Source organism: Pteronotus mesoamericanus, unplaced genomic scaffold, assembly GCF_021234165.1.
Source record: "Pteronotus mesoamericanus isolate MK-2021 breed Mesoamerican mustached bat unplaced genomic scaffold, CSHL_Meso_final contig_25, whole genome shotgun sequence".
Classification (NCBI taxonomy): Eukaryota; Metazoa; Chordata; class Mammalia; order Chiroptera; family Mormoopidae; genus Pteronotus; species Pteronotus mesoamericanus.
Genome location: NW_026555105.1, coordinates 17,214,031 through 17,241,429, shown reverse-complemented (window position 1 = coordinate 17,241,429; position 27,399 = coordinate 17,214,031). Strand labels below are relative to the sequence as shown.

Sequence of the window (27,399 nt, the reverse complement as noted above, 5' to 3'; positions counted from 1 at the left end):
TTTGCCCCACTGTGACTTCAGGCCAGCCACTTAACCTTTCTGGGCCTAATATCCTCATTAGTGAAATGAGGATAATATGGATTTTATATATCAACATGGTGATTGTTAAAGGCAGTCGTTGATTATTGCCAGGAGTGGGAATTAGCATATTAGACAGGATCCTTCCAGTTGCAAGTGACAGAAAACGGCCCATGGGTATGCAATAGTGGCTCATGTATCTGCAAAGTCCTGTGATAGTTCTCCAGCTTCCGACTGAGCTGCATTGAGAGCCTCAGCATAACCAGGACCCAATGTCTATCTCCATTCCTTGGCTCTTCATAGCGTAAGCTACCTTCCCAGCCAGACTCTCTTCTCACAGTGGCAAGATGGCTGCTTCCATCACAGCTCCAAACTTTCATCCTTTTGGTTTAAGTCCCTAGAAAAAGAGAGAGTAACTCCTCCAAGTCCCTCAAGTCAGAGCCTTGAGATTAGTTCTTTCTGAACCAGATTGGCTTCACTTGAATCATCTGTGGGCAGGGATGCTCTGATGGTCTAAGAGTCGAGAAAAGGTATTTCCCCAAAACAAAATCATGATGCAGTTGGTAGAAAAAAATGTGACCAGATGCTTGTCAGCAAAAGCACAGATGTCTACTACAGGAGATTCAGGTGCTAATGCTGACTCAAGTGTGACTCGCTGTGTGACCTTCAGCAGGTTGTGGGCTTCCTGGGCCCCACTTTCCTTATCCTGAAAATATAGATTGAGCTAGATGGCCTCTGGGGGTCTTTCTGGCTCCAGCTATAGGAGTCTATTCTTTAACGAACACTGGCTGTGCTCTTTTGTCCCCAGTGTCTTATTTCCTTGCTGAATATGCCTACCTTCTCCCATTTAGTTATTCACGTGGGTCATCACCTCTTTCCTGAGTTGACCATTGCCTCTGGTTTGGATCCAAACAAGCTCACAGCCAGAGAGGAGGCTGAAGCTTACTGACTCCAGACTAATGCTGTCCTCAGTCCATCTGTTCTCTGATCCCTGCTCCCAGGAGTTTGACACAGGGTCATGTGGCCGGTGGGTGCTCTGGAAGCTCAGAAGGGGAGATGTTGCTGAGGACTGAGTCAGGGAGGTGTTACTGGAGGAGATAGGATCTGAGCTGGACCTTGAGCTCCTTGGAAGAATTTGAATAGGTAGGTAAGAGACGAAAGGCCATTCCAGGCGGGGGGAGAAGTGCAGACAATTGACGAAACAAAGGAAGTAACACACTCAGCCTGTTGCAGGGGGTTGGCTCTTCTGCTGCTGGTAGCTCAGTGAGGAGAGGAAGGGGGATGAGGAAGACCTGCTGAGGGTGCTGTGGAGAGATTGGAGCTGAGGGACATGGCAGTGTTCTGCAAAACATTGGTCTACAAAGGCCACTGATTCATCAGACCTTGGCAGAAATTGAAGGGCAGGCTTTGGGCTCCCCATTTCCTTCTGGGTAAAATCCAAATTTAGCCCAGCTTTTGAAGTCTTTGTGGTTGAACTGAGCCAGATTTCTCTTCCACTACTCCCCTGACCTCCTCCTTATCTCCCATTTTTCCCTCTAATGGAGTTTACGGTATTCCTTTGAATGTGTCATGCTCCCAGCCTCTGGACATGCTGTGCCTTTGGACATGGTGGTCTGCTGGCTGGGATGTTCTTCCATCTCTCTGTCCATCTGGATGGTGCCAGCCACTATCCCAGAACTTTCTTTGGGCTTCCTAAGCTGTGTTAAATGTCCCTTCTGTGCTTCTGAGTTAGCCTGTGCTTACCTTTCCTTAAGCATTTTTAAACCTTACTTGACAATAATTTTGAGAAAAAAACTATGTCCTTATCACTGTGCCTGATAGACACAGTTGGCATTTATTTAACTTATTGAATGAAGGGAATGAATGAATGTTGAAAGAAGTGAGATTTGAGCTTGCATTTGAAATACAGAAACTTTCCTCTGAGTTTAAGAACTAACTCCCAGTTTTCTCTGGACCTGGGTGCTTTTACTAGATCTAAGAGTTCCCAGTTGGATATGAGTTTTTGAGGATCATAATAAGACCATTTATCTCTTTCTAGGCATACTCATCTGTATTTTATAGATAAATAAACAGATGCTCAGAAAGGGGATATGATTTGCCCACTGGCACAGGGGCAGGACCAGGATTGGGGTTCTGGTCTGACTCTAAAGCCAGTGCTCTTAATTATTTAGCTACTTATCCATTGCTTTTAGCATTTGTTCATTCATTTACTTCACAACTGTTCTTTGAGCGTTTACTATGCACCTAAGCGGGCTGACAAAGGCTCTGCTCTCAGGAAGCTTCAATCTAACAGAGGTGGGCAACAAGATAAGTGTTAATAAAGAAGTGAAGCTTGATGGAGTCCAAACCGGGCTCTTCTGGGGTCCTTCCTAGTCCCAGCCTGTGCTTTCATGCTCCAGAGCGAAGAACACCACCAGTCCAGCTCTCCTCCCAGCATTGATTGGGCTCTGTGTCGCTACCAAATCAAATTGCCGTGATCTTTTCCCAGGTTTGGTCGCAGGCGTGTGATCATAAAGAAGGGGCGGAAGAACAACAGCTTTTATTTCATCTACCTGGGCAGAGTTGCAGTGACCGAGGATGAGGATGGCAGCAGTGCTTTCCTCGACCCCCATCCAATGCTGCTGTACAAGGGCGACTGTTTTGGGGTAATGGGGGAAGGGCCTGATCTCCTGGGGTGGGGGTGGGGTGTGAGAGGATTCCTGTTACAACCTCTCAGCCAGAGGCAGTCCTACTTTATACGCTGGGCAAGCCACAGCCCTCTCCAGGTCCCAGCACCCTTAGCTGTCAAATGCTGAATGAGTTGGACCAGGCAATGTCCAAGGCCAACCTCTTTTTTTTTTTTAAAGATTTTTATTTATTTATTTTTTAGAGAGAGGGGATGGGAGGGGAAAAGAAAGGTATAGAAACATTGATGTGTGAGAGACACATCAATTCCATGCCTCCTGCATGAGCTCCAGCTGAGGACTGGGCCTGCAACCCAGGCATGTGCCCTGACTGGGAATCAAACCAGTGATCTTTTGTGTTGAAGGATGACGCCCAACCAATTGAGCCACACCAGTTGGCCAAGCTCTTCTTTTATGATATTTAAGGAATATGCTCCCTATATAACTCCTTGGAGATACAGTGACTCCTCAGGCTTGGAGATACAGTGACTCCTCAGCCTTAGAGATACAGTGACTCGTCAGTGTGGCCTCTCCAGCTTCCTGTCTCTGGCCCAGTCAAATGTGTTGCCTCTTTTACCACAGGCAGTATATTAAGAGGGAGGAGTGGGCCCATCGAAGGGGGGATGAGCAAGAGTGCAGAGCTGGCCCGGGAACCTGCAGTCTGGGAAGGAGAGATTCCCAGGGAAGCTGGAGGGATTAAAGCAGGAGATTGGTGTGCATGACCGCAAGCAGGAAGCCAGAGGTACCTCTCACTTGTCTTTGCCCCTGTCTACCCAACAGGAAATGGGTCTTCTGAGTTCTTCAGTAAGGCGGGCCACCGTGGTCTGCATGGAAGAAACAGAGCTCTTGGTTGTCGACAAAGAGGATTTCCTTGCTAACAACCTGAACCAGGAAGTTAAAAAGGATGCTCAGTATCGGTTTGATTTTTTTAGGTATCTCCATCATCAGCCAGCATCTTCCCCTTGGGTGTTTATTAGGTGCCAAATTTGTCTTAGGCCTGGTGGGAAACTCTAGGTGCTTTTCTCCCTGCCTGAAATGTTCTTCAGTACTCATCTCCCACCCAACTTCTCTGTAAAACTCCTATACCTTCAGGTGTCAACTCAAATATCCCTTCATTCTAGTAATACTAGAATGGCTAACAATTATTGAGTGCTTGCTGGGCCAGGCAGGGTGCTAAGACCTTTGTACTACCTGTCTTATCTAATTTCACATGCAGTCCTGTGAGGATGTTTCTCTTACTCTCCCTAGTTTACGGGTGACGGAAGTAAGGCTCAGGACGCGGATGTCCCAGAGTGCCTGGTTCAGAAGTCTCTGAGCCTCCCCACCCCACTTCACTAACCAACCCACCTACCCTTGCCCCAGAATAGAGAGGGTGCCCCCTCAATGCTTTTATCACACTGTATTTCCATAAAGCCCCATCCAAGCTAACTCTTGATTCCACAGTACTTTCTTTACAGTGTATTTGCCCCATCAGACAGTAGCACTATGGTGGCACGGCCATATCTGCCCTTTTCACCACTGTAATCCCTGTGTTGTCGTAGTGCCGGGCACATGCAGGTACTCATTTAGTTATCCTTAGGGAAAGAATGAAAGTCAATGAAGTATATGCACTGGCACTGAAAATACAGGCTGTAGGTTGCAGGCTATAGAGAATCATGACAGGCAGAGAGTCCCTGTGGACTAGAGCTGAGAGAGAGCTTCACAGAGGGGCTGGAGCCAGACAAGGGGGAATTTAGTCCCCAAGGGAGGAGTAGTTCATTTGTTCACACAGTGGAAAAATAGGGCTGGGTTCCTTCAGTCTCACCTCATATGCTTATTGGCCATGTGACCCTAGACAGGTCACTTCACTTCTCCAGTGTTAGTCTCGTGCTCTGTGAAATGGAGATAATGATTCCTCTCTTCCAAGGTCTTTGTAAGATCAAATGAGAGAATCATGGGAAGTGTGGGCCCAGTGCGTGGCACATAGTAGTTGCTCCTTCTATGGGGGTCCTGCTTTCCTTCGGTGTCTCCAGATCCTTCTCTTCATCTAGACATGGCACCAACCCTGTTCCCCTTTGGTGCTCTGGATGGAACTCAGTGTCCCCACAGGCCTGAGTCACCGAGCTCTGAGCTGAGAGAATATAAGACCATTGGTAGTAGCCCCTTGGGACCACACATGAGGGAAGACAAACACATGCATGTGGTGTATAAGGTCAGGCAAAGACATGTGGTCACTGTGGCAGGCCTTCAACCACAGGGAGCAATCTGGCAAAAAGAAGTGAGTCCAGACACTTCCCCAGGGCTAAGTATTTGAAGCCACTAGGCCTCAGGATACAGGTAGGAATGGGTTGCCCAAACCAAAGTAGGGCCAAGATTTCTGGGCTTGAGGGGCAGAATAGCTGGTGAGCTGATGTGAGGCCCTCTCAGGGTGTTCCTTGGAATGGGAACAGGTGAGTGAGCCACAAGGTTGTGGGCATAGTCTCCTGGAGGAAGAACAGAAGTGAGAGAATCACAGTTGGCGGATTACACAGGTGTACTTGAGAAGCAGCAGAGGGGAGTGGCTACAGGTGAGGGCGTCGAGAAGCGGGCAGAGGGAGCCAAGGCAATAAGTGAAAGGAGACTGGCCACAGGCTAGGTGATTGGACCGTGTGTGAAATCTTCCAACCACAGAACATGCTCCCTTTCTGGAAATTGCTAAGAGCTGTGCGCATTCTGTGATGGAGGGTGATTAATTGTAACAGTCTTTTCCCTTCAGGAAGATGGACCTGTTGCAATCATGGTCTGATGAGAAGCTCTGGAATCTGGTAACCCTGGGGAAGGTAGAGAAGTACTCGTATGGGCAGCTGATCTCAAAAGACATTGTCAAGTCGTCGGCTGTCATGTTTGTCTGCAGGGTAAGAAGTCTATGTTGGGGTTAGCTGAGGAGGGCGTACCTAAAATAACATCCTATGTCCAGATAGGTGGGGTTTGCAGCACCTGCAACTGGCATTTGCTGCCTCGTTGAGGGTTTAATTTATATATTTTTTTTGATTACTAGTAAGATTAATCATGTTTGTTTACTATCTAAATTTTGTCTTTTGCGAAGCACTTGATGCCTTTGCCAACTTCTCTGTTGGTTGATAATGAAAAGAAAATCTAACATACTGAGTGCTTACTGTGTACTAGTTTGCTCACTTCACATGCTTTATTTAATTTCAGCCTCACAGGAGCACAGAGGAGGTTGGTATTGTTATTATTCTCATTTTACAGAGAAGGAAACCTGAGGTACAGGAAGGTTAAGTGGTTTGTCCAAGGTCACACAGTTGCTGAGGGGCTGGAGTCCACCCCGGTCTGACTCCAAAGCTCTCTTCCTCAGGAGCTGGGATTTGGAATTTGAATTGAACAGTCTGCCAATTATTGATTCTTCTCAGATCCTAAGTAGTTAATCATTATTATCATCTTAAGAGTCACCAATTTTTGAGGTTCTTTGGCTCGTACCAGGGGTTCCACTAGCATCATTAATTTTTATGTGTGTATTTTGGAATAGGTAATTCATTCACATGGTTCAAAATTCAAAAGGTCAAAAGAGTGGTAAGTTTCCCTTTCACCTCTTTCCCCTGCTGCCCAATATTCTTCCCTAGAGGCAATCGCTGTCACCAGGTTCCTGCATGTCTGTCCTGTATATATTCTCTGTAGACATAGGCAAATGCATGTGTATATGTTTATTCCTTTTTTCCATAAATGGCATCAAACTATACAGTCTGTTCTGCACTTTGCTCTTTCATTTAAGAGTATTTCTGTAGATTGTTTCATATTAGTACATATAGAACACATTCATTCTTTTTTCTACCTGTGTATTATTTTACTGTATGGTTATACTTTAATTTACTTAACCAGATTCCTATTGATGGATATTTAGGTTGTCTCAATCTTTTATTATTTCAAACAGTGTTTTGATGAATAACCATATACATAGTATTTCACCATAAATATTCACCAAAGCTCTATACGGAAGATATTATTAACCTATGTACAGAAAGCTGTTGTAGGTAAAACACCTTAAGAGAGACCACCCAGCTACTAAGTGGCAGAGCCAGAGTCCTGCCCCCAAACTTTTGGTGTTTTCCATGTACCTATTATCTAACTGTTAAGCCACCATAGACATTTGTCAAGTTTTTGTCAAGGTCCAGGCCCTGGAGGGATAGAAAGATGGAAAAGACTGATTCTCTCTCCTTATATATCTCCTCCAGTAGACTCTGAGCATAGACAAAAGAGTAATGCCAGCTACCAAGTGATTAGTGCAAACTCTGTGAGTTCTAAGAATTCAGGAGAGAGCCCTAGCCAGGTAGCTCAGGGGGTTGGACCGTCATCCTGATGTGTCAGGTTTGGGTTCCATCCCCAGTCATGGCACATTCGGGAATCAACCAGTGAATGCATAAATAAGTATAACAGCAGGTATTTTCTCTCTCTCTCTCCCCCTTCTCTGTCTCTAAAATCAATGAATAAAAAAAAGAAAGAAAAAAGAAAAAAGAATTCAGGAGAGAGCTCTCTAAAGACTGGAGGCTTTAAGGAAGGTTTACTGGAAGAGATGAGGTGGGATATGAGCCTTTGTAGTATTGGACCATTAGATAAAAGGAGGGGACAAAATTTGTTGTGTGCTGGAGTTGGCTCATAGTGGCCTTTGAGAGCTGATTAAGTTTTCAGGAATTCTATGTATCAGAAAACACTATAATTATTAAAGATTAAATTATATAAACCTCTAATTAAGTACATTATATTGAAAATAACAGTAATAAATGCTGAAAACTCACTATTTTCTAATGATGTTACTGCATTTTAGTATTATCAATGTTTTTGAGGTTATTATGTCTATTACATCTGTATGGTGTAAATACTATACAGTTGTGTATATTTCTTCTCAACCCCACATTCTATGACTTCACTCACATTGGTAGCTTAAAATTGGCCACCATGGGAGTATTTACACAGTGGGAATTGGCAGACACTCTAAGTCATGTCTTGATTTATGGTTTTGCTGATTGTCCTAAGAAAACTATAGAGAAAATGTTTATAATGCAGATAATATTTAATAATAGGGTCTGCAGCCATTACACTATGAAGAGGAGAAAATTGAAAAGATATTCTTCTAGTATTTAAAAAGTATTATCTGATTTATCATAGAAATTAGTCATATCATTGATGAACAGTAAAGTTCTGATATACATAGTGATAAAGCTAAAAGAGGCTTCAATTTATATATAATTTATGATTTATATAAGAGTGAGAAATAGTTTACCAGTAAATTAGAAATCAGATTTAATAATATTAAATTTATTTGGAAAACAGTGGATTGGGATACAAATTCATTTGTCAAGTCATGGTTGAATTGTGACTATAAATTGGCCATGGACATAAGAGTTCAGCCAAAGTCAACAGAAGCATCCTGTGAGAATCAGTTGGCTATGTGGAATTTCCAATAAAAGTATGGTATATTTTTTTAGTTATAAGTTGGGTATAGCACACGCTTTATAACATTAAAGTTTATTAGATTTGTGTACATTTTCCTAGAGAGCCAGTTGTTAAACCTAGCAGCACCACCAAGGATGTGGCTTGTGTTATTATTCTGGGTTCAGTCCTAAAGAACAGAGTCAAGTCTAGCTATTACAAGCAGAAAGGAACTTATTGGCTAACAGATTTATTAAATGGCTAACACATTTATTGGGAGTTGGGGAAGGCCTGAAGAAACAGACCTAGACCGAATATGACTCCCAAACAACTCCAGATCAGGACTGCCACAGGTGATGCTGCTCCTGCCACGTTCAGGAAGCCACTTCGATAGCCGCCACTTCGATAGCCACCACTTCCACTGACAAAGTGGATGTCTGGCAGTTCCAAAACCAAGCCTATCCAAGTGCATCGGACTGGTAGAACCCAAATCACATCCAGAGCCTTAGCTGGGAGGGAACTTAGGAAATGTACTGTTTGGCTTCCAGCCTCTACACACAAAAAGGGATTGGATGCACAGGATCTGACCCAATCAAGGGTGGAGATGAGGATGAGGTCCTTGCCAGCTGATGGGAATAGTGGGAAGCCAAGCTTGCAGTAGGGATATGCCTGGGGTTTTTACAAGTTTGGAGAATCTTTATGGCCATGTGAGAAGAGATGGGGGAGAGCCTGGAAGAAGTGGTGGAGTCCTGAAGGTCAACCTGAATAATTTGCAATTCCTTCTCCTCCCTGATACCTGCTCTGTCATTCCTAAAAGTGGTTTTACCAAAAAACTTTTCCTAAAAAGATTTAGGTGGGGTATAAGTTCAAGACTTCCTTTAATCAGCAGGATGATTACATCCTGACCAGCAGAAAGTGGGGGATGGTTCTTAATCTGTTTTGGCCTCCATTTCTTCATCTGTAAAATGGAACCAACTTACCTCCTAAAGTATGTAAGGAGGAGAATTTAGCATATACTCACTCAGTTAACATTTATCCTCTAATCCAGTGGTCCTCAGAGTGTTGTGGTTGGACTAGCAGCATCCAAATCACCTGGGAACTCATTAAAGTTGCAAATTCTCGGGCCCACCCAAGAACTGTTAAATCCAAAACTCTGGAAGGAGGGGGGCTCAGTAATGTGTTTTCACAGCCTTTCAGGTGATTCTGATGCACACTAAAGTTGGAGAACCTGTGATTTAAGAGATGAGTTTTCAAATTTGGGTAAGTATAAAGAATATCTAGGGTGCTTCTTAAAAAGGCAGATTCCTGCCTCCCCAAAGAGATCCTGATTCATTAACTCTGAAAAATTGCATTTGGAATAAGTGTTGCAGGTGCTTCTAATGCAGGGGTGCTTGAACTTTGTTCTGAGAAAAATAATAGAGATGTCACAAACTCATCCTGGCCAGCAGATAAGTTTGGTTTGTTCCTTCCAATGTTTTATTAAAATTTGAATTAGCCCTGGCCAGTGTGGTTCAGTTGGTTGGCATATCCTCACATAGCCAAAAGGTTGCAGGTTCGATTCCCAGTCAGGCACATACCTGGGTTGCGGGTTCGGTACCAGATCTGGACATGTATGATTCCCCGGTCCCGGTGCATGCAGGAGGCAACCAGTTGATGCTTTTCTCTCGCATTAATATTTCTCTCTCTCCCTTCCTCTCTCTCTAAAATAAAAAAAATGTCCTTGGGTGAGGATTAAAAAAAAAAGCTGATTTAATCATCAAGGTGAAGATTGTACAGAAAAATTCTGGTTTCTGCCTTCTTTTGCATATTCAGAAGATCAGGCAACACCAGCTGGGGTCCCATCTAGCTGGTGTTGAAGGGCACCTGCCCCCTGTAAATGGACTGGTCTTTTTATTTTTTTAAAATTTTTTTTAAAGATTTTACTTTTAGACAGAGGGGAAGAGAGGAGAAAGGGAGGGAGAGAAACATCGATGTGTGGTTGCCTCTCACAGGTCCCTCACTGAGGGCCTGGCCCACAACCCAGGCATGTGCCCTAACTGGGAATTGAACCAGTGACCCCTTCGTTTCCAGACCAGCGCTCAATCCACTGAGCCACACCAGCTAGGGCTGGTCTTTTTATTTTTTCGTTTTTATTTCCTGTCTAGCCAGCTCCCTGAGTATTCATCTGCTACGGAGACTGAGATGTCCTGACTCCTGTAGTTTACTCATATTACCACAAGAGGGCAAAATCAGCAGCTAGTGGCCGGGAGTCCTTGAGACCCAAGAAAGTAGAACCTGATTTCCTGCTGGCATCACAAACATAATTAATGCCCATAATCAACTCATTTTGAACAGTTTATCATTTGGGGACACATGGTGAAATTGTTTTCTCCACAGATACAGATGTGATTAAATACCCATGAGAGGCTTTCTAAGAAGAAACTGTTGGAGTGTTTCTCTCCAGCACCTGCAGTTCCTTGTTGATAAATGTTTGCTGAATGAATGTTGAATAAAACTCCATGCACAATGCCTGGCATATAATAAGGGATTATTAAATGTTTTTATCCCTTCTTCTCCTCTTCAACAGTAATCTCTCTTGAACCTTAACCCTTCATAATGTGCCTCTTAGAGTACTAAAAAAGGGCAAGATTTTATAAAGACATGAATTTTAAAATGACATTTTTCTTGCCTATCAGATTAGGAAAGATGAAAAGGATTGTGCAAACCCAGGTGTCAATGTAACACAAAGATGTATTACAAGGGGCTCTGTTATGCACTCTCAGGGGGGGTGAAAATTGATCTAACATTTCTGGAGGGCAGTTTGGCAATGTTTACTGAAAGCATGCATAGCCCTGGCTGATGTGGCTCAGTGGACTGAGTGCCAGCCTGCGAACCAGAGGGTCACTGGTTCATTTCCCAGTCAGGGCACATGCCTGGGTTATAGGCCAGGTCCCCAGTTGGCGCATGCGAGAGGCAACTGATGATGTGTCTCCCCATCTCTTTCTCCTTCCCTTCTCCTCTCTCTAAAAATAAATAAATAAAATCTTTAAAAATAAAACATCCATACCTTTAGGAATTAATCCCAAGGAGATAATCAAACATGGGTATTCTATTAGGTAAACTAGATTTTGCTGCAATTATAAACAATCCTCAAATCTCAGTGGTTAACTAACAAAGATTTATTCCTTCAACCTACTACTTGATCATAGCAGGCCAGCTGGCCTTGCTCCTTATGGTCACTCAGGGACCCATGCTCCCATGATCAGTAGGATGGGGGAAGGGAATGTTGAGAATCAAGCACTGGCTTTTAAAGTTTCCACTGAGAGTATCACACATCATTGTGCTGACAGAAATTGGCCAAAGCAAGTAACAAGGCCATGCCTTATTCAAAGGAGTGGGAAAAGTACAATCCTGACATGTGCCAGAGAGAACTCAAGTATCTGTGAACTGCTTTAACAACCACTCTATGCATTAAGATGTTTGGATAAGATTATTAATTAAAGTTGTTGACCATGGCAAGCCACAGAAACCCACCTGCAGTGGCTTAATGAATAGTGATTTTTCTCATGGAGCCAAGTGTAGATTTAAGCAACCTAGGGCTAGAAGAGCTGTTCTAGGAAGTCTTCCAGAACCTAGGCCCATTCTAGCTTCTCCTTTCATCCTTCACAGCTTATAGCTTTCATCCTAGTGGTCACAATATGGCTATCCACCTCCAGCTATCACATCTGAGTTTCAAGCAGAAGGAAGGAGGAAGGACTACCATACCTTTCCTATTTTATCCATCAGTCTCCCACCTGCCCTCTCATTAGCTAGGACTGAGTCATTGCCATGCCCACTGTTGGAGAATTTGGGAAGGTGGCAAGTTTTGTTTTGTTTTTTTTTTTAAATGTGGGATTTTACTGTCCTGAACAAAATGAGTTATATACAATACTGACAAATTAGAAACAAGCTAAATATTACTCTTCAAAACTATTTTTTGAGGTGTAACATATGCAATAAAGAGCTCAAGTCTAAATTTTACAGTTTGATGAATTTTTACGTATGTACTCACCTGTGTACATACGTAAATCAGTATCACTTAAATCAAGATAGAGCACATTTTCAGTACCTCAGCTGACTCCCTTGTGCCCTTTTCCAGACAGATTCCCTCTATGGTAACAACTGTTCTGACTTCTGTCATCACAGATTACTTTTGCGTGTTCTTGAACTTCACATAAGTGGAATCATATGATATGTGCTCTTGTGTCTCACTTTTTTTGCTCATCTGAATATTATTTTCAATTATTTGAAAATTCTTGCATACATAGAATAACACAAAGTCAATGGAAGCAATGATGTAGAATCATATTGTTTGGCATGAAAAATGTCCTTGATATATTCAGTTTTAAAAATATTACAAAAGTCTGTTTACATAAATGGGCTCATTTATGAAAAAATTAGATATGCTTATGGAGAAAAGCTTGATATAATATGCACCAAAATATTATTATTTGTTATTCCTGGGTGTTAAGATTGACATAGTTTTAACTTTATGCTCTGTTTGGTTTAAATATTTTTAAATTAGACTTTTGATTTAGAATAATTTTAGATTTATAGAACCTTAATCTGGATTCATCAATTGTTAACATTTGTGGCATTTGCTTTAATATATGTTTTTCCCTGCCTGAATCATTTGAGAGTTACGTGTCATTCATCATACTTATTTACCCCATACACTTACATGAAAGCTTTCTATAAAATCTGAAATTAACCATAGAATAATTATCAAAATCTGGGAATTTAACATTGGTATATAGTCTACAGCCCCTGCCAGTGTGGCTCAGTTAATTGCAGCATACACCAAAAGTTTGGGGTTTCGATTCCCAATCAGGGCACATACCTAGGTTGTGAGTTCAATCCCCAGTTGGGGTACATATAGGAGACAGCTAGTCGATGTTTCTCTCTCACATCAATGTTTCTCTCTCTCTCTCCCTCTATATCTAAAATCAAACATATCTTCTTAATTTTTTATTTTTAGACAGAGGAGAAGGGAGGGAGGAAGAGAGGGAGAGAAACATCAATGTGTGGTTGCCTCTTTTGCACCCCGCACTGGGGACCAGGCCGGTAACCCAGGCATGTGCCCTTACTGAGAATCAAACCAGCGACCCTTTGGTTCGCTGGCCAGTGCTCAATCCACTGAGCCACACCAGCCAGGGCTAAAATCAATATATTTTTTAAAGCTTAAAATAATGTATAATCTATAGTCCATAATCTGTTTCACCAAGTATCCCAATAACATCCTCAATGATCATTTTCCAGTGCCAACATTGTATTTGGTTCTCATGCTTTTCAGCTATTTGAAATTTTATAAGTATATAACTTTTTTTTTTTTTTAAAGGACCTGGAACTACTTGTATCGAGCAAATAAAATACAGTCTAGTGAGTCTGTAATACAGAGGGCTTATTTTCAAATTGTGGCCTGCTTGGAGCCCTTGAGACTAAACCTTTGGTTTTGTGTCCGTTGATGTGTCCAGGGCAGCTGTGAAGTCCTGCGGCTGTTAGATCTTGGTTCCTCGCCTTTCTACTACAAGTGGATCTGGCAGCATCTGGAGCTGATAGATGACAGAGCACTGAAGACCAACCTCAAAGGTAAGCAGCTGTCTATTTCTGGCAGCTGGTAGCACAGCAGGGGGCACCTGGTCCCACCCTGTTTCCAGTTTTCAGCCCACAGAGTCTTAGAAATCTAGGGCTAGGAAGGCCTGGCAGGACGTATGGTTGGACTCCCTCTTCTACAACCTGTGGGAAACTGGTCAACACAGCCTGGCGGGTAGGCTCCAGCCTGCCTCTGCCACTCCTTTTCTGCCTTTCCCCTTCGCTTCTGGTTCCTCTAGGGAGACGGCAAGGGGAAAAGAGAGCTTGGAGCTAGACAGAGCCTGGTTTGCATCCCACTGATTAACTGGGAGACTAGTGAGTACTTTAGCCTCTGGGCCTGGTTTAGAGCATAGACCCAGGAGCCAAACTACTTGAATCCAGAGTCTTTCTCTTACCAGTTGTGCGATTCTAAACAAATCACACTCTGTCCCTGTGTATCCATGACCTCAGTCTGTAAAATGTAAATTGTGGTCCCTACTTCATAGACTTGTTATGAAATTAGGCAGATGACAATATAAAGCTCTCAGAACACTACCTGGATACATTGGAATATAGTAGATGTTCATCTGTGAGTCTGTCCCCACTTTCCTTGTTGGTTGGTTGTTCCTTAGATTCCACATATGAGTGAAATCATATTGTTTTTTCTTTCTCTGACTGGCTTGCTTCACTTAGCATAGATGGAGAGAGCAGGATAACAGCTGGTGGGGACACTAGGGGGTAGAGGGATTGAGCAAAAAGGAAAAAAGACTCATGGACATGGACAGCAGTGTGGTGATTACTCGGGGGAGGGGGTATAAGGGGACTAAATGGTAATGGAAAAAACACAATAAAGATTAAATTAAAAAATAATGAATATAGTAGATGTTCAGTGTCATTATTACACAGGTTACTAAGGAAGGCTGAGTGAGATCATGTACGCACAAGGCCTGGTAGGTGCTCAATAAATACCAGTTCTCTTATGTCGACTTTTTTTCCTGTTTTTTTCCACTGCCAATCCACCAGAGAAAAAGCTGTATCCCATAAATTCCCTCCCCCTTTTTTTATTGTGGCAAAATGCATAAAATAAAAATTAGTATCTTAACCATTTTTAATCATATAGTTCAGTCGTATTAAATACATTCATAATGTGCAACCATTCACTACCATTCATTTTCATAACTTTCATCTTGTAAAACTAAAACCCTGTACTATTTAAACAGTAACTCCCCATGTCCTCCTCTCCCCAGCCCCTGGCGGCAACCATTCTACCTTCTGTCTCTATGATTTTGACTAGTTAAGTACCTCATGTAAGTGGAATCATACAGTATTTGTCTTTTTGTGACTGGCTTATTTTACTTTGTTTAATGTCCTCAAGTTTCATCTGTGTTGTAGCATGTCAGAATTTCTTCCCTTTTTAAGGCTGAATAATATTCCGTTGTACGAATATACTACATTTTGGTGATCTATTCATATGTCAAATGACACTTGAGCTGCTTCCACATCCTGGCGTTTGTGAATAATGCTGCTGTGAACATGGGTTTACAAATACCTGTTTTAGACCCCTTTTTCTTTTGAATATATGCCCAGCAGTAGAATTGTTGGGTCACATGGTAATTCTATTTTTATTTTTTTCAGGATTTGCCATACTGTTTTTACAGTGGCTACACCATTTTACATTAATACTACCAATGCACAAGTGTTCCAGTTTTTCCATGTCCTCACCAATACTTGTTTATTTTTTAAAAAGTGGTATCCATCCTAAAGGGTATGAGGTGGTTTCTCATTGTAGTTTTGATTTGTATTTTCCTCATAATTAGTGAGGCGCAGAACATATTTTTTTAAAAAATCATGTTTATTCTATTACAGTTGTCTCAATTTTTCCCCCTGTGCTCTCCTCCACCCATCCCACCCACACCCTGCCCCCACCGCTCCCAGTCAATTCTCACACTATTGTCCATTGTCTGTTGGTCATTCATACATGATGTTTGTCTAGTCCCTTCCCCTTCTTTCCACCATTACCCTCCTTCCCCATCCCCTCTGGTCACTTTCATTCTGCTCCATGTTTCCATGCCTGTGGTTCATTTTGTTCATTAGTTTATTTTGTTGAATAGATTCCACTTACAGGTGAGATCATATGGTATTTGTCTTTTACTGACTGGCTTATTTCACTTAGCATAATATTCTCCAGTTCCATCCATGTTGTCACAAAAGGTAGGAGTTCCTTCTTCCTTTTCCCTTTTCTTTTTTAAATGTAGATTGATTTTATGTATTTATTTATTTTAATGTCAAATTCCATTATAAAATATTAAAAAATTTAAATCTATTATAAAGTCTCAGCAATTAAAACATGACACCTGCACAGAAGTAAGTAGATCAGTGAAATAAAATGAACATTCTAGAAATAAATGTATATATCTGTCTAACAATGTAACATATGATTAAATTGATACTTCAAATCAATGGGGAAAATAAGGCTTATTCAACAAATGAAGTGCATGGACCACTATTGCTTGAAATAAAACAAATATAGAGCCCTATTTCACACATTATACAAAAAATATTCAGGTGAGTTAAAAGTCAATACGTAAAATCTAAGGAGTTTTAGGAGAAAATACAAAATAATATTTTTCTTACCCTGAAGTAAATATTCAGACCCAGAAACTATAAAGTAAAATATTGACAATATGACTATATTAAACATTTAAGACTAAATAGTAATATACATATAAAAAAAGTTAAAGGACAAGCAATAGAATAGGAAAGTATTTTTAACACATCTAGGAAAAGGTTAATAGCTTTTCTAGGGAAAATATTCTACAAACATTTAGTAAAAAATGGATAAAGAATACCAAAAAGTCATTTAAAGCTTTTTAAAAATAGAAATAGGCAAGAAATATACAAAAGCAGGTTTAGTTTCAACAAATAATAAAGGAACAATTAAAATATCACATCATTGTCATAATCAGATTAATACATATTAAAAATATTGGTAATATCAAGTATTGGCAACTGTGAAAGGAACTGGGTATTCATAGACTCCTTTTCTTCATCTTCTTAAAGCAGCCCCTTTAGCATATCTTGCAGTGCTGGTTGGGTGGAGGTGTACGCTTTTAGCCTTCTTTTGTCTGGGAATCTCCTTATTTTGCCTTCCATTTTCTTGAGAGCCTTGCTGGGTAGAGCTGTCTTTGTTGCAGGCCTTTGCTTTTTATGACTTGGAATATTTCTTGCCATTCCCTTCTGGCTTGTAGTGTTTCTGTTGAGAAGTCAGCTGCTAGCCATATCGGGGCTCCCTTGTACGTTACTACCTGTTTCTCCCTTGCTGCCTTTAGGATTCTCTCTTTGTCTTTGATATTTGCCATTTTAATGATGATGTATCTTGGAGTGGGCCTCATTGGGTTCCTCTTGAATGGTACCCTCTGTGCTTTCTGGACTCATGTGACTTTTTCTTTCCTCCAGTTAGGGAAGTTTTCCATCTTTACTTTTTCAAACAGGTTCTCTATCCCTTCCTCATCCTCTTCTCCTTCTGGTATCCCTATTATACAGATATTATTATGTTTTAGGTTGTCCTGCATTTCCCTAAATGCCTCTTCATTCTTTTTGAGTCTTTTTTCATTTTCTTGCTCTTTCTGGGAGCTTTTGTCTACCTTGTCCTCCAGCTCACTGATTTGATCCTCTGCTTCATCTAGCCTGCTTTTGATGCCTTCTACTGTGTTCTTCAATTCAGAAATTATATTCTTCATTTCCTCTTGTCTCTTATTGATAGTTTCTATGTCCTTTTACATGGTGATATAGTTTGCAGTAAGTTCCTCGTAGTTTCCCTGTAGTTTTTTGTAATTCTCTCTGAACTTACTGAGTTCATTGAGCTTCTTTAGAATTGTTGGTTTGAACTCAATGTCTGATGGTTTACTTGTCTCTATTTCATTTAGTTCTCTTTCTGGGGATTCCTCCTTACCCTTCGAGTGGGGGGATGTTTCTTTGTCTTCCCATTGTGAGACTTTTCTTTTTTGCTTCCTCTTTTTAAATTGATCTGTCTTGATTTCCTGACTTTGTGGTGTGAATTTCTCTGGTAGGAGACCACTGTTTTTTCCTCTCTGGATCTGCCTCTGATGATGTCAGATGTTGTCCCTGTCTGACCTTAGGCAGTCTGTTTGAGACTTCCGGGAATCTACGGTCTGTGGCTGTCTCCTTCAGCTGTTAATCTAGTCACTCTGCACTCAGTAGGCCGTCTTAGACACCACAGGGTGGGGCAAAGTCCCTCCTGGGGGCAGGGCTATTGGGTTCTCTCACGCTGTTGCCCCTCAGGGGAATGGTCTGCCTGAGCCAGATAGCTGCTGCTGTATGGGAGAGGAGTCAGCACCAGGATTCTGCTGGCTACTCTCTCCGTTTTTTGCCCAAAGCCTCCGTCTCCATTCTCTCTTCAAGTGTTTCTAGACCACTCTGCGCCCTATTTAGCAACAGGGATCTACTATCTATGGCTGCCACTCTGTACTCAACAGGGCCAAATCCCTCCTGGGGGCATGGCTATTGTTTCCTCTCATGCTGCTGCCGCTCAGGAGAGTGGTCTGTCTGAGTAAGATGGCTACCTCCACATGGGGGATGAGTCAGCACTGGGATCCCACCAGTTACACTCTTAATTCTCTCCCCAAAGCCTCCTTCCCCAGTCTCCCCTCAGGCATCTCTAGCCCACTCTGCCCCCACCGTTGCTGGAGACCAGGGTAAGTGGCTGCAAATAAAAATTTTTGCGTTGGCCCTTTGAACAGCTCTTTGCATCTCCAGCTTCCTGTCTCTGGCAGAGAGCAACCCTAATGTTTTTCACAGCTGGCTGTTTTCTGTGTACTTTTTGGGCTCTGGTGCTGTAGGCTGGAGATCCCCACTTATAGTTTAGACCCCACTCTTCTCAGGGGGATCCAGCTGGCCATTTTAGTATCGCTCTGGTGCTGCGCCCATGGGCCCTCCACCTGCCTTCTCTAGTCTCTACCGCACTCCTTACCAGTTAGGTTGTGCTAATGCCGATTCTTCTGTCTTTCCGAGGTTATAAGGCTCCCCTCTTGCTATTGTTCAGTTGTTTGTTCCAGGTGATTTCTCCATAATTTAGTTGTAATTCCAGATTGGTCCTGTAAGGAGGTCAATGTGAGTTCCATTCATTCCTCTGCCCTCTTGATTTGCAATACCTTTTCACATGCTTGTTGGCCATTTTTATATCTTCTTTGGAGAAATGCCTATTCAAGTTCTTTGCCCATTTTTAAATCTGGTTGTTTTTATTTTTTTTTTAAGTGTTAGGGTTCTCTATATATTCTGGACATTAATTGCATATAAGATATAAGAGTTGCAACTATTTTATTCCATTTTGTAATTTGGTTTTTACTCTGTTGATTTTGTATTTTGATGAGCAAAATTTAAAATTTTTCATGAAGTTCATTTTGTCTATTTTTTGTCGTTGTTGCTGTGCATTTGATTTATGTCCAAGAAGTCATTAGCAAATCCAATATTATGAAACTTTTGCCTTATGTTTTCTTCTAAGAGTTATATAGTTTTAGATCTTACATTTAGGTTTTCGATCCATGTTGAGTTAATTTTTGTATGCAGTGTTAGGTAAGGGTCCAGCTTCATTCTTTTGCACATGGATATCCAGTTATCCCAGCACTATTTGTTGAAAAGATTATCCTTTCCCCATTGAATGATCTTGGCACCCTTGTCAAAAACCTTTTGACTATATATGTGAGTGTTTGTTTTTGGGCTTTTCATTTCATTCCATTGATCTGTATGTCTATCTTTATGTTAGTACCACACTGTTTTGATTTTTGTAGTTTTGTAGTAAATTTTGAAACCTGGAAATTTGATTCTACAGCTTTGTTTATCTTTTTCAAGATTGTTTTGGCTATTTGGGGGTCCCTTAAGATTCCTTATGAATTTTAGGATGGGTTTTTCTATTTCTGCAAAAACATCCCTGGGGTTTTGCATTAAATCTATAGATCACTTTGAGTAGTATTAACATCTTAACAACATTGGCTTCCAACCCATGGACTGGGATGTGTTTCCATTTATTATGTCTTCTCTAATTTCTTTCAGTGGTGTTTTGTAATGTTTATTTTATAAGTCTTTCATGCCCTTGATTAAGTTAATTCCTAAGAATTTTATACTTTTGATGCTATTGTAAATGGAATTGTTTTTGTAATTTCCTTTTCAGATTGTTTGTTGTTAATGTACAGAAATGTAACTGATTTTTGTGTTGACTTTGTCTACTGCTATTTTGCTGAATTTATTTATTAGCTCTAACAGTTTTATCCTGGAATCTAGGGTTTTCTACATAAAGTTTATGTTGTGTTTTCACAGACTTCATGTCAAAATACTTTTAAATTTCCCTTTTGATTTCTTGAAAGAAAAGAGCCCATTGACCCACTGAATGTTTAGAATGGTGTTATTTACTTCCCAAATATTTGGGGATTTCCCAGGTATATTTCTGTCACAACTTCTAAGGGAACATACCTTGTATGATTTGAATCCTCTTAAATGTATTGAAACTTGTTTTATGGATCAGAATATAGTGTCTCTTGGCAAATGTTCCATTTGCATTTGGGAATGGGTGCAGTGTTCTTTGAGAGTCAGTTAGGTCAAGTTGATTGATAGTGTTCAAGACATCTATACCCTTACTTATACCTGTCTACTTTATATATCAATTATTAATGTAGAGTTGTTAAAATCTCTAACTACAATTGTAGATATGTTTTCTTCCTTGCATTTCTACCAGTTTTGCTTCATGTATTTTGAAGCTCTCTCATTAGTTGCTTAGACTTTAGGATTGAATTCTTGCTCATTATGAAATGAACTTCTATCCCTGGTAATCTTTGCCCTAAAATCCACTTTCCCTGATATTAGTTTAGCCACTCCTTTTGATTAGTATTAGTTTGGTGTATCTTTTTCCATCCGTTTACACTTCACCTCTTTGTGTCTTTATAAAGTGGGTTTCTGAAAGACAGCATATAGTTGGGTCTTGCTTGCTTTTTAAATCAAATCTTGACAATCCTGCCTTTTTATTGACATGCCTAAATTCACATTTAAGGTTATTATTGATTATGGTTGGTTTAAATCTACCATCTTGCTATTTGTTTTCTATTTTTCCTAGGTGTTCTTTGCTCCCCTTGTCCTTTTGTTTTTTTCTTCCTTCTTTTAGATTAATTATTTTGTATTGTTCCATTTTATTTTCTTTGTTGGTTCATTAGCTATAACTCTTCATTGTATTATTTTAGTGGTTGCTTTATGATTTATTGTATATACCTTTAAGTTATCACAATCTATCTTTAAGAGATATTATACCACTTCACATATAGAATCAGAACCTTACAATGATGAACTTCCACTTTCCAGATTTTATGTAATTGTCATATATTATACTTTCACATATATTAAAAATCTTACAATACATGTTTATCACTTTGGTCTTTAACAACCATCTTTTAAATAGACTTCAGTAATAAGAACAAAAGTCTTTTATATTTACCTGTGTAGTTACCATTTCTGATGCTCTTCATTCCTTTGTATAGATCCAATTTTCTGTAGTACCATTTCCTTCTGCCTGAGGTACCTACTTGAACATATCTTATAGTTCAGATCAGCTGGTGATGAAATTTTCAGCTCTTCTGAAATGATTTTGAAATGAAAATGAAAATTATTTTGTTTTCACTTTTGAAAGAAATTTTTGCTGGTGTCGAATTCTAGGTTAACGGGTGATTGGCCCCCACACCCAGGATGGTGCTGGGTGGGCAGGAGAGGTGCTCTGACTCCTTGGCCCAGCCAGAGAAACTCAAATTCAACACGTCCCCTGCAACCGCCCTTCCTGCTGCCTCCCCCAGCACAGGCACTGGCCACACTGCTGATTCAGCTTCTCAGGCCACCTCTGTTCCTACACACAGATCCATCCATGAGACTTATTGGCCCCACCTCCCAGGCCTGCCTGCTCTGACCAGCCCACCATGACCTCCTGGGTTATCGCACTCCATGTTTTCTGCTCCTGCTCTGCGCTTCTGTCCTGACAGTGATGAGGTCAGACCAGGCCTTCTGCTCAGAAACCTGCAATGGTGCCAACCTCACCAGAAGGACAAGTCACCAAAGTCCCCTCCCCAACTCCACACAGTCAGCCTGGCTTCCTTCTGCTTCTGTGACATTCAGACGTTCCGAGCATGCTCCCTGCTGTGGACTGAATGTTTGTGTCCTCAAAATCTGTCTGTCTGTTAACATCTGATCCCCATTGAGATGGTATTTGGAGGTGGGACCTTTCAGAGGTAATTGAGTCAAGAGCTATCAAGAATGGGACAAGTGCCCTTATGAGAGGCCAGAGAACAAGCAAGGTCTCTACTATGTGAAGACAACCAGAGGACAGTCACCTGTCCAGAAACAGGGTCCTCACCAGACACTGAATTGACGGGCACCTTGATCTTGGACTTCCCAGCTTCCAGAACTGTGGGAAATAAATTCATGTTGCTGATAAAAAAAAAATTCTAGATTAACAGATTTTTGTTGTTATTGTTCAATACTTTAAAGATGTATTAAAGTCTGTCTTCTGGCTTGTATTGTTTTCAAAAAGAAGGCTGCCAACATTTTTATCTTCACGTAACCTCTTTGCAGAACTTTGTTTATTCTCTGTACATAATGTGCCTTTTTGTTCTGGTTGGTTTAAAAAAATTTTTTTTATCAGTAGTTTTAAGACATTTGATTATGTTGTGCCTCAGCATAATTTTCATCATGTTTCTATGCTTGGGGCTTATTTAGTTTCTTGGATCTTTGAGTTTATATTTTTTTCATCAGATTTGGAATTTTCTGGCCGTTAATTTTTCCTGTCTTTCTCACTCTCTCCTACACTTTGGGGACTCCAACTACATGTGTATTGGGTTACTTGAAGTTGTTTCACTGATACTCATTAATGTTTCTCTCTCTCTCTTTGTTTGTTTGTTTGTTTTAGTCTTTTTTCTCTCTGTCATTTTGGGTAGTTTTTATTGCTATGTTTTCAAGTTTACTAGTCACTGCATTGTCCAAGCTAGTATTAATCCCATCCAGCATATTTTTTCATTTCAGACCTTGTAGTTTTCATATTTAGAAGTTTCATTTGGGTCTTTTTAAAAAAAAATAACTGCCATGTTTTTGCTTCATATACACAAAATTTCCTCTTTGTGTATGTGATAATAGCTGTTAATAAGTGATAATGTTTTAATGTCCTTTCATATTAATTCTGTCATTTTGGGGCCAGTTTCAATTCATTGTTTTTTTTCTTGTATGTTTCATACTTCCCTACTTCTTTGCATGTATGGTAATTTTTCATAGGATGCTAGAAACTGTGAATTTTGGGTGCCACATATTTTTTTATTCCTATAAATATTCATGAGCTTTGTCCTGGGTTATAGTTAAGTTACTTGGGAATATTTTGATCATTTGGAGACTAGCTTTTAAGCTTTGTTAGGTGGGATCAGAGCAGTGTTCAATCTAGAGCTAATTTTGCCCCATTCATAATGAAAAACCGTTTTGAATATTTCATGGTGCCCCATGACTCATGAGGTTTTCTATTCTAGCTATTGGGAATAGGAACTACTTCTGGTCCTGTGTGAGCTCTGATGATTTATTCTCTAATTATTTTGGACGATTCTTTCCCAGTCTTAGGTACTAGCATAACAAATCACTCCAAAACTTATTGAACTAAAACAATGAACACTTATTATCTCTCAGTTTCTGGGGGTCAGAAATTTGAGCGTGGCTTAGCTGGGTGCCCTTTGGTTCAAGTCTCATGAAGTTGCAGCTGTCTGCCAGCGTTGTGGTCTCATCTGAAACCTCAGCTGGGAGAGAGTCATTTCCAAGCTCACTTACATGGCCATTAGACCCTTACCTCAAGAATGTCTCTGCGGAGCTATTTCATACAATAGCTTGCTTCCCTGGAAGTAAGAGAACGATGCAGAGTGTGCCTGAGGCAGAAGCTACAATCTTTTAAACCTAATCCAAAGTGACATCCCATCACTTTTGTTGTGTTCTGTTTGTTAGGATCAAGTCCAACCCACCCTTCATAGGAAGATACTACACAATGTGTGGATACCAGGAAGCGTGGGGTTAATTGGGGGCCATCTTAGAGGCTGCCTACCATTGCTGATTTGCTAACATGATACACATGCTGTTCAGTACTCAGCTGAGACTGAAGGGGGAGCCTTGGAAGATCTTCAGAGTTCTCTCCTGCAGCTCTCTCCTCCCTGGCGCTCTGCTCTGTGAACTGTAGCTACTTTGCTCTCCCTGGAGTCTCAATTGTATTTCATCAATTCAGAGAGATCATGTGGGTTTCCTTCCTCTGCACCATGTCCCAGAAACTGTCCAGGCAGTAAGCTGGGGCAACAGTAGGGCTCATCCCCTTTGCTTTCTATCTTTCAAGACTGTGGCAAGATGGCCAATGTCTTGAAAACCACTTTTTCATACATTAGCCTGAAACTTTAGTAGTTTCAGGTAGAAGAGAAAATCTAATCCATGTTAGTCCATTTGGCTGGAACCAGAAGTTTAGATCTATGTTTCTTAATAGCTGAGTTTCATTCTATTGTGTGGACATGCCATAATTAATTAAACTAAAAAGGTAATTAACCTTTTACAGATATATTGGGTTATTTCCAATTTTTCACTTTTACCTTCCTGTGGTGAATTTCCTGGTGTGTTTATCTTTACATACTTGTGCAAGGAAACATATTGGATAAATCCTTAGAACACTGAATCAAGTCATTGATCTGGTGTGTACTGGCTGTGCACATTTAAAATGTTGATAGATATTACCAAAATGCCTTCCAAAGAGCTTATACTTAGGTCTTCTCATGTGTGCCCTGTTAAACCAGGACTTTCTCCTCGTGCAATTTGGACTTATTTCTGTTAACATTAACTTTAACAGTTGATTCTGACACTTGAAGATCTATTTTTAAAAGCATCCTTATTGAGCCATGGCTGGGTAGTTTAGTTTCTTAGAGTATTGTTCTGACACACCAAGGTTGTGGGTTTGATCCCCAGTCAGGGCACGTAACAGAATCAACCAATGAATGCATAGATAAATAGAACAACAAATCGATGTTTCTCTCTCTCTCCCCACCTTTTTCTCTCTCTAAAATAAATAAAAATTTAAAATGATCATTTTTGAGGTTTAATTTTCATGCACTAAAACTCATACATTTAAAATGTGTAGTTCAGTGAATTTTTGAGAAACTTATCTGTTATAACCACCAGAATCAAGTTATGAGATTCATCACCCCAAAAGGTTTCCTCGTGCCCCATCCAAGACAATCTCTATTCTTCATCCAAGGCCCTAGGTAACCAACAAACTGCTTTCTATCTGTATAGGTTACATTTGTCTTTCCCAGGGTTTTATGTAAATAGAACAGAATCATACCACATATACTGTTTTGTGTCTGGCTCCTTTCACTCAGCATAGTGTTTTTGAGTACTGAGTTTCCTCCTTTTTATTTCCGAGTAGTATTCTCTCAGAGAACTTGTTAATAACTCTCATGGAGGGGCTGTTATGTGCTGGGTACTGTGCTAGGAGCATAGCACATGCTTTTATCTATAATTCTTACTATTATCCTGCAATTGTTCCAAGAGATTGTGTGACTTGTTCAAGGTTCTATGGATGGTTATCCATTTGTCTTTTATTGCTGCCCTCACCCCCAATCCCAGTTTAAAAGCCCAGGTAAATGTCATCTGCCAAAAGGTAGGAGAGTTGAATCAGATAGATCTGAGTTCAAAATAACCTTCAGCCTTTTCCTGGGTGACTTAACCTCTCTGCTGCTCACATCTTTTAAATGAGGCCAATGACACTTATCTGGATGCCATGGATATTAAAAGCCCCAGCTCAGGGCCTAGCACAGAGAGACAATACGTGGATGCCTCAATGTTGTTTTTTTTTCCCGTTCTATTTTTCTTAATTTCCCCATGCACCATACTCACCAGGCAGGTCAGTACGATATACCTCCCACTGCCACCCCCACAGCCCTCATGCATGCAAAGACCTGCTAATGTGTTTTCCTGTGCTTTCTTTAACAGAATCTTCTCCTGTACAGAGATTTAAGGAATTCCAGATCAAATCATATCCTGTACAGGATTTTAGTTCTCTGAAACTTCTGCATCTCCAGAAAGCCTGGGAGCAACAGGGGACCAGCTTCAGTAGGAAAATTAATACCCAAGAAAGCAGTCTTCCAAAGACCCTGGGCTCAAAGATCAAGTAAGCTTAGCTCTTGGCAGATAGAAGGGTCCATTCTGGTTGAAAAGGATGATGCAACTTACAGGGAAGAAATGTCAGGGATGCTGGGAAGGGGGTGGAGGTAGCAGATGCAGCTCGACCCCAAAGGTTGGGGGCTGTGGGAAAGGTAGCTTGAGAGGCACTAGGTTTGACATCCAGGAGCTGCATTCTCTATTTCTAACTCTCAGGGCTGCTCTCAGTGGTTAGCTACTTCCTTTCTCAGGGAACCCATTTGAGGAAGAAGGGGCTGGACAGAGCTTCCAGCTCTGATATTCTGTCTGTGTGTCAGTGGGCCTTGAGCCTCTTCAGAAAATTCGAACTCTCCAGAGTGGCAGTATATAAGAGCGTGGGCTTTGGAGTCGGTTCAGCCCAGGTTCACATCCTGGCTTGGCTGCTTATTTTAACTCTGTGTCCCTGGGCAAGGAACTTGACCTCTGTAAGCCTTATTTTCCTTGTCTGTAGATAATAGTGTCTAAATTTCAGGGTTGTTGCAAGCCAGCGATTGAATAAGATAATGATAACTATATCTAACACTTACGGAATATTCTGCCTGGTGCTGGATTATCTAATTTAACCCCCCTCGCAAAAACCCTGTGAGGTGAGTGTAAGTACTGCTATTGTCACTCCCATTTTTCAGGTGAGAAAACCAAGGTACAGAGAGAGATTAAGTTAGTCACTTGAGGTCACACATGTAGGAAGTGGCAGAACCAGGATTCAAGCCCAAGTAGCTTGTTAGTGCTCAGTCTTATCTAGTACAATTGTCACGATGGGAAAAGGTGGATGAGCTTTTGCCTCAGCCCAGAGAGGCTGAGGACCAGGAAAGGACACTCAGGAGGCACCAGGCTACAGGCAACTCAACACTAGGCCCCGAGCAACATAACAGCCCCCTCGCCGCCATTAAATATGGAATAAAAGTATTGCAATGATACTGATAATGGCATCAGTGTCACCATCTCCATACTGCCATAGTGCCACTTTCCTGGAGCCTTTTGCCTGTTACCATTTCTTGCCTGCTTGCCTCCGTGATGAGCATCCCATGGATTCTGAGTTTTTTTTTCTGTGATGGATATTCTTTCTAAGGTATCCAGTGCTTGAAATCCTAATCCCAGTTCTTCTGAAGGTAGAGATGGAACAGACTCTGTTTCTCTGCTATAAATCAATAAAGGAAAAAGGACAAGTTGGACCCAGAAGTGAAAAATAAAGGATATGCTGGGCATGTGCCACTTGTGTACAAGCCCCGAGGATGGGGGTGAGAATAGAAGCCAGCCTTATTTATGTGTTGGGTGAGTTCAGCTATATTTTCAGCTGATAAGTAATTTTTTTTCCTGCTTCTAATCCAAATAGCATAGCCTGTCTCTTCCTTCTATGTAGTCTGAGACCAAAGAAAGCACAAGATTGCCTGGTAAAATTAACCCCAACATGAACAAAGTACAGAGTCTCCAAGCCACCCATGGAAGCCTGTCTTTGTAAACAAACAAACAAACG

General features: G+C 41.0%; 1 protein-coding gene across 1 annotated transcript in view; it reads left to right on the top strand.

Annotated features, from left to right (window-relative positions):
- CNBD2 (cyclic nucleotide binding domain containing 2) overlaps positions 1 to 27,399 on the top strand; it is a 53,763-nt gene that overhangs the window by 12,020 nt on the left and 14,344 nt on the right. Inside the window, exons 5-9 of the mRNA XM_054573819.1 lie at positions 2,507 to 2,663; positions 3,462 to 3,613; positions 5,416 to 5,554; positions 13,577 to 13,691; positions 25,719 to 25,896. Of these exons, the coding sequence (XP_054429794.1) occupies positions 2,507 to 2,663; positions 3,462 to 3,613; positions 5,416 to 5,554; positions 13,577 to 13,691; positions 25,719 to 25,896 (741 nt within the window). The remainder of the gene's footprint in view (positions 1 to 2,506; positions 2,664 to 3,461; positions 3,614 to 5,415; positions 5,555 to 13,576; positions 13,692 to 25,718; positions 25,897 to 27,399) is intronic.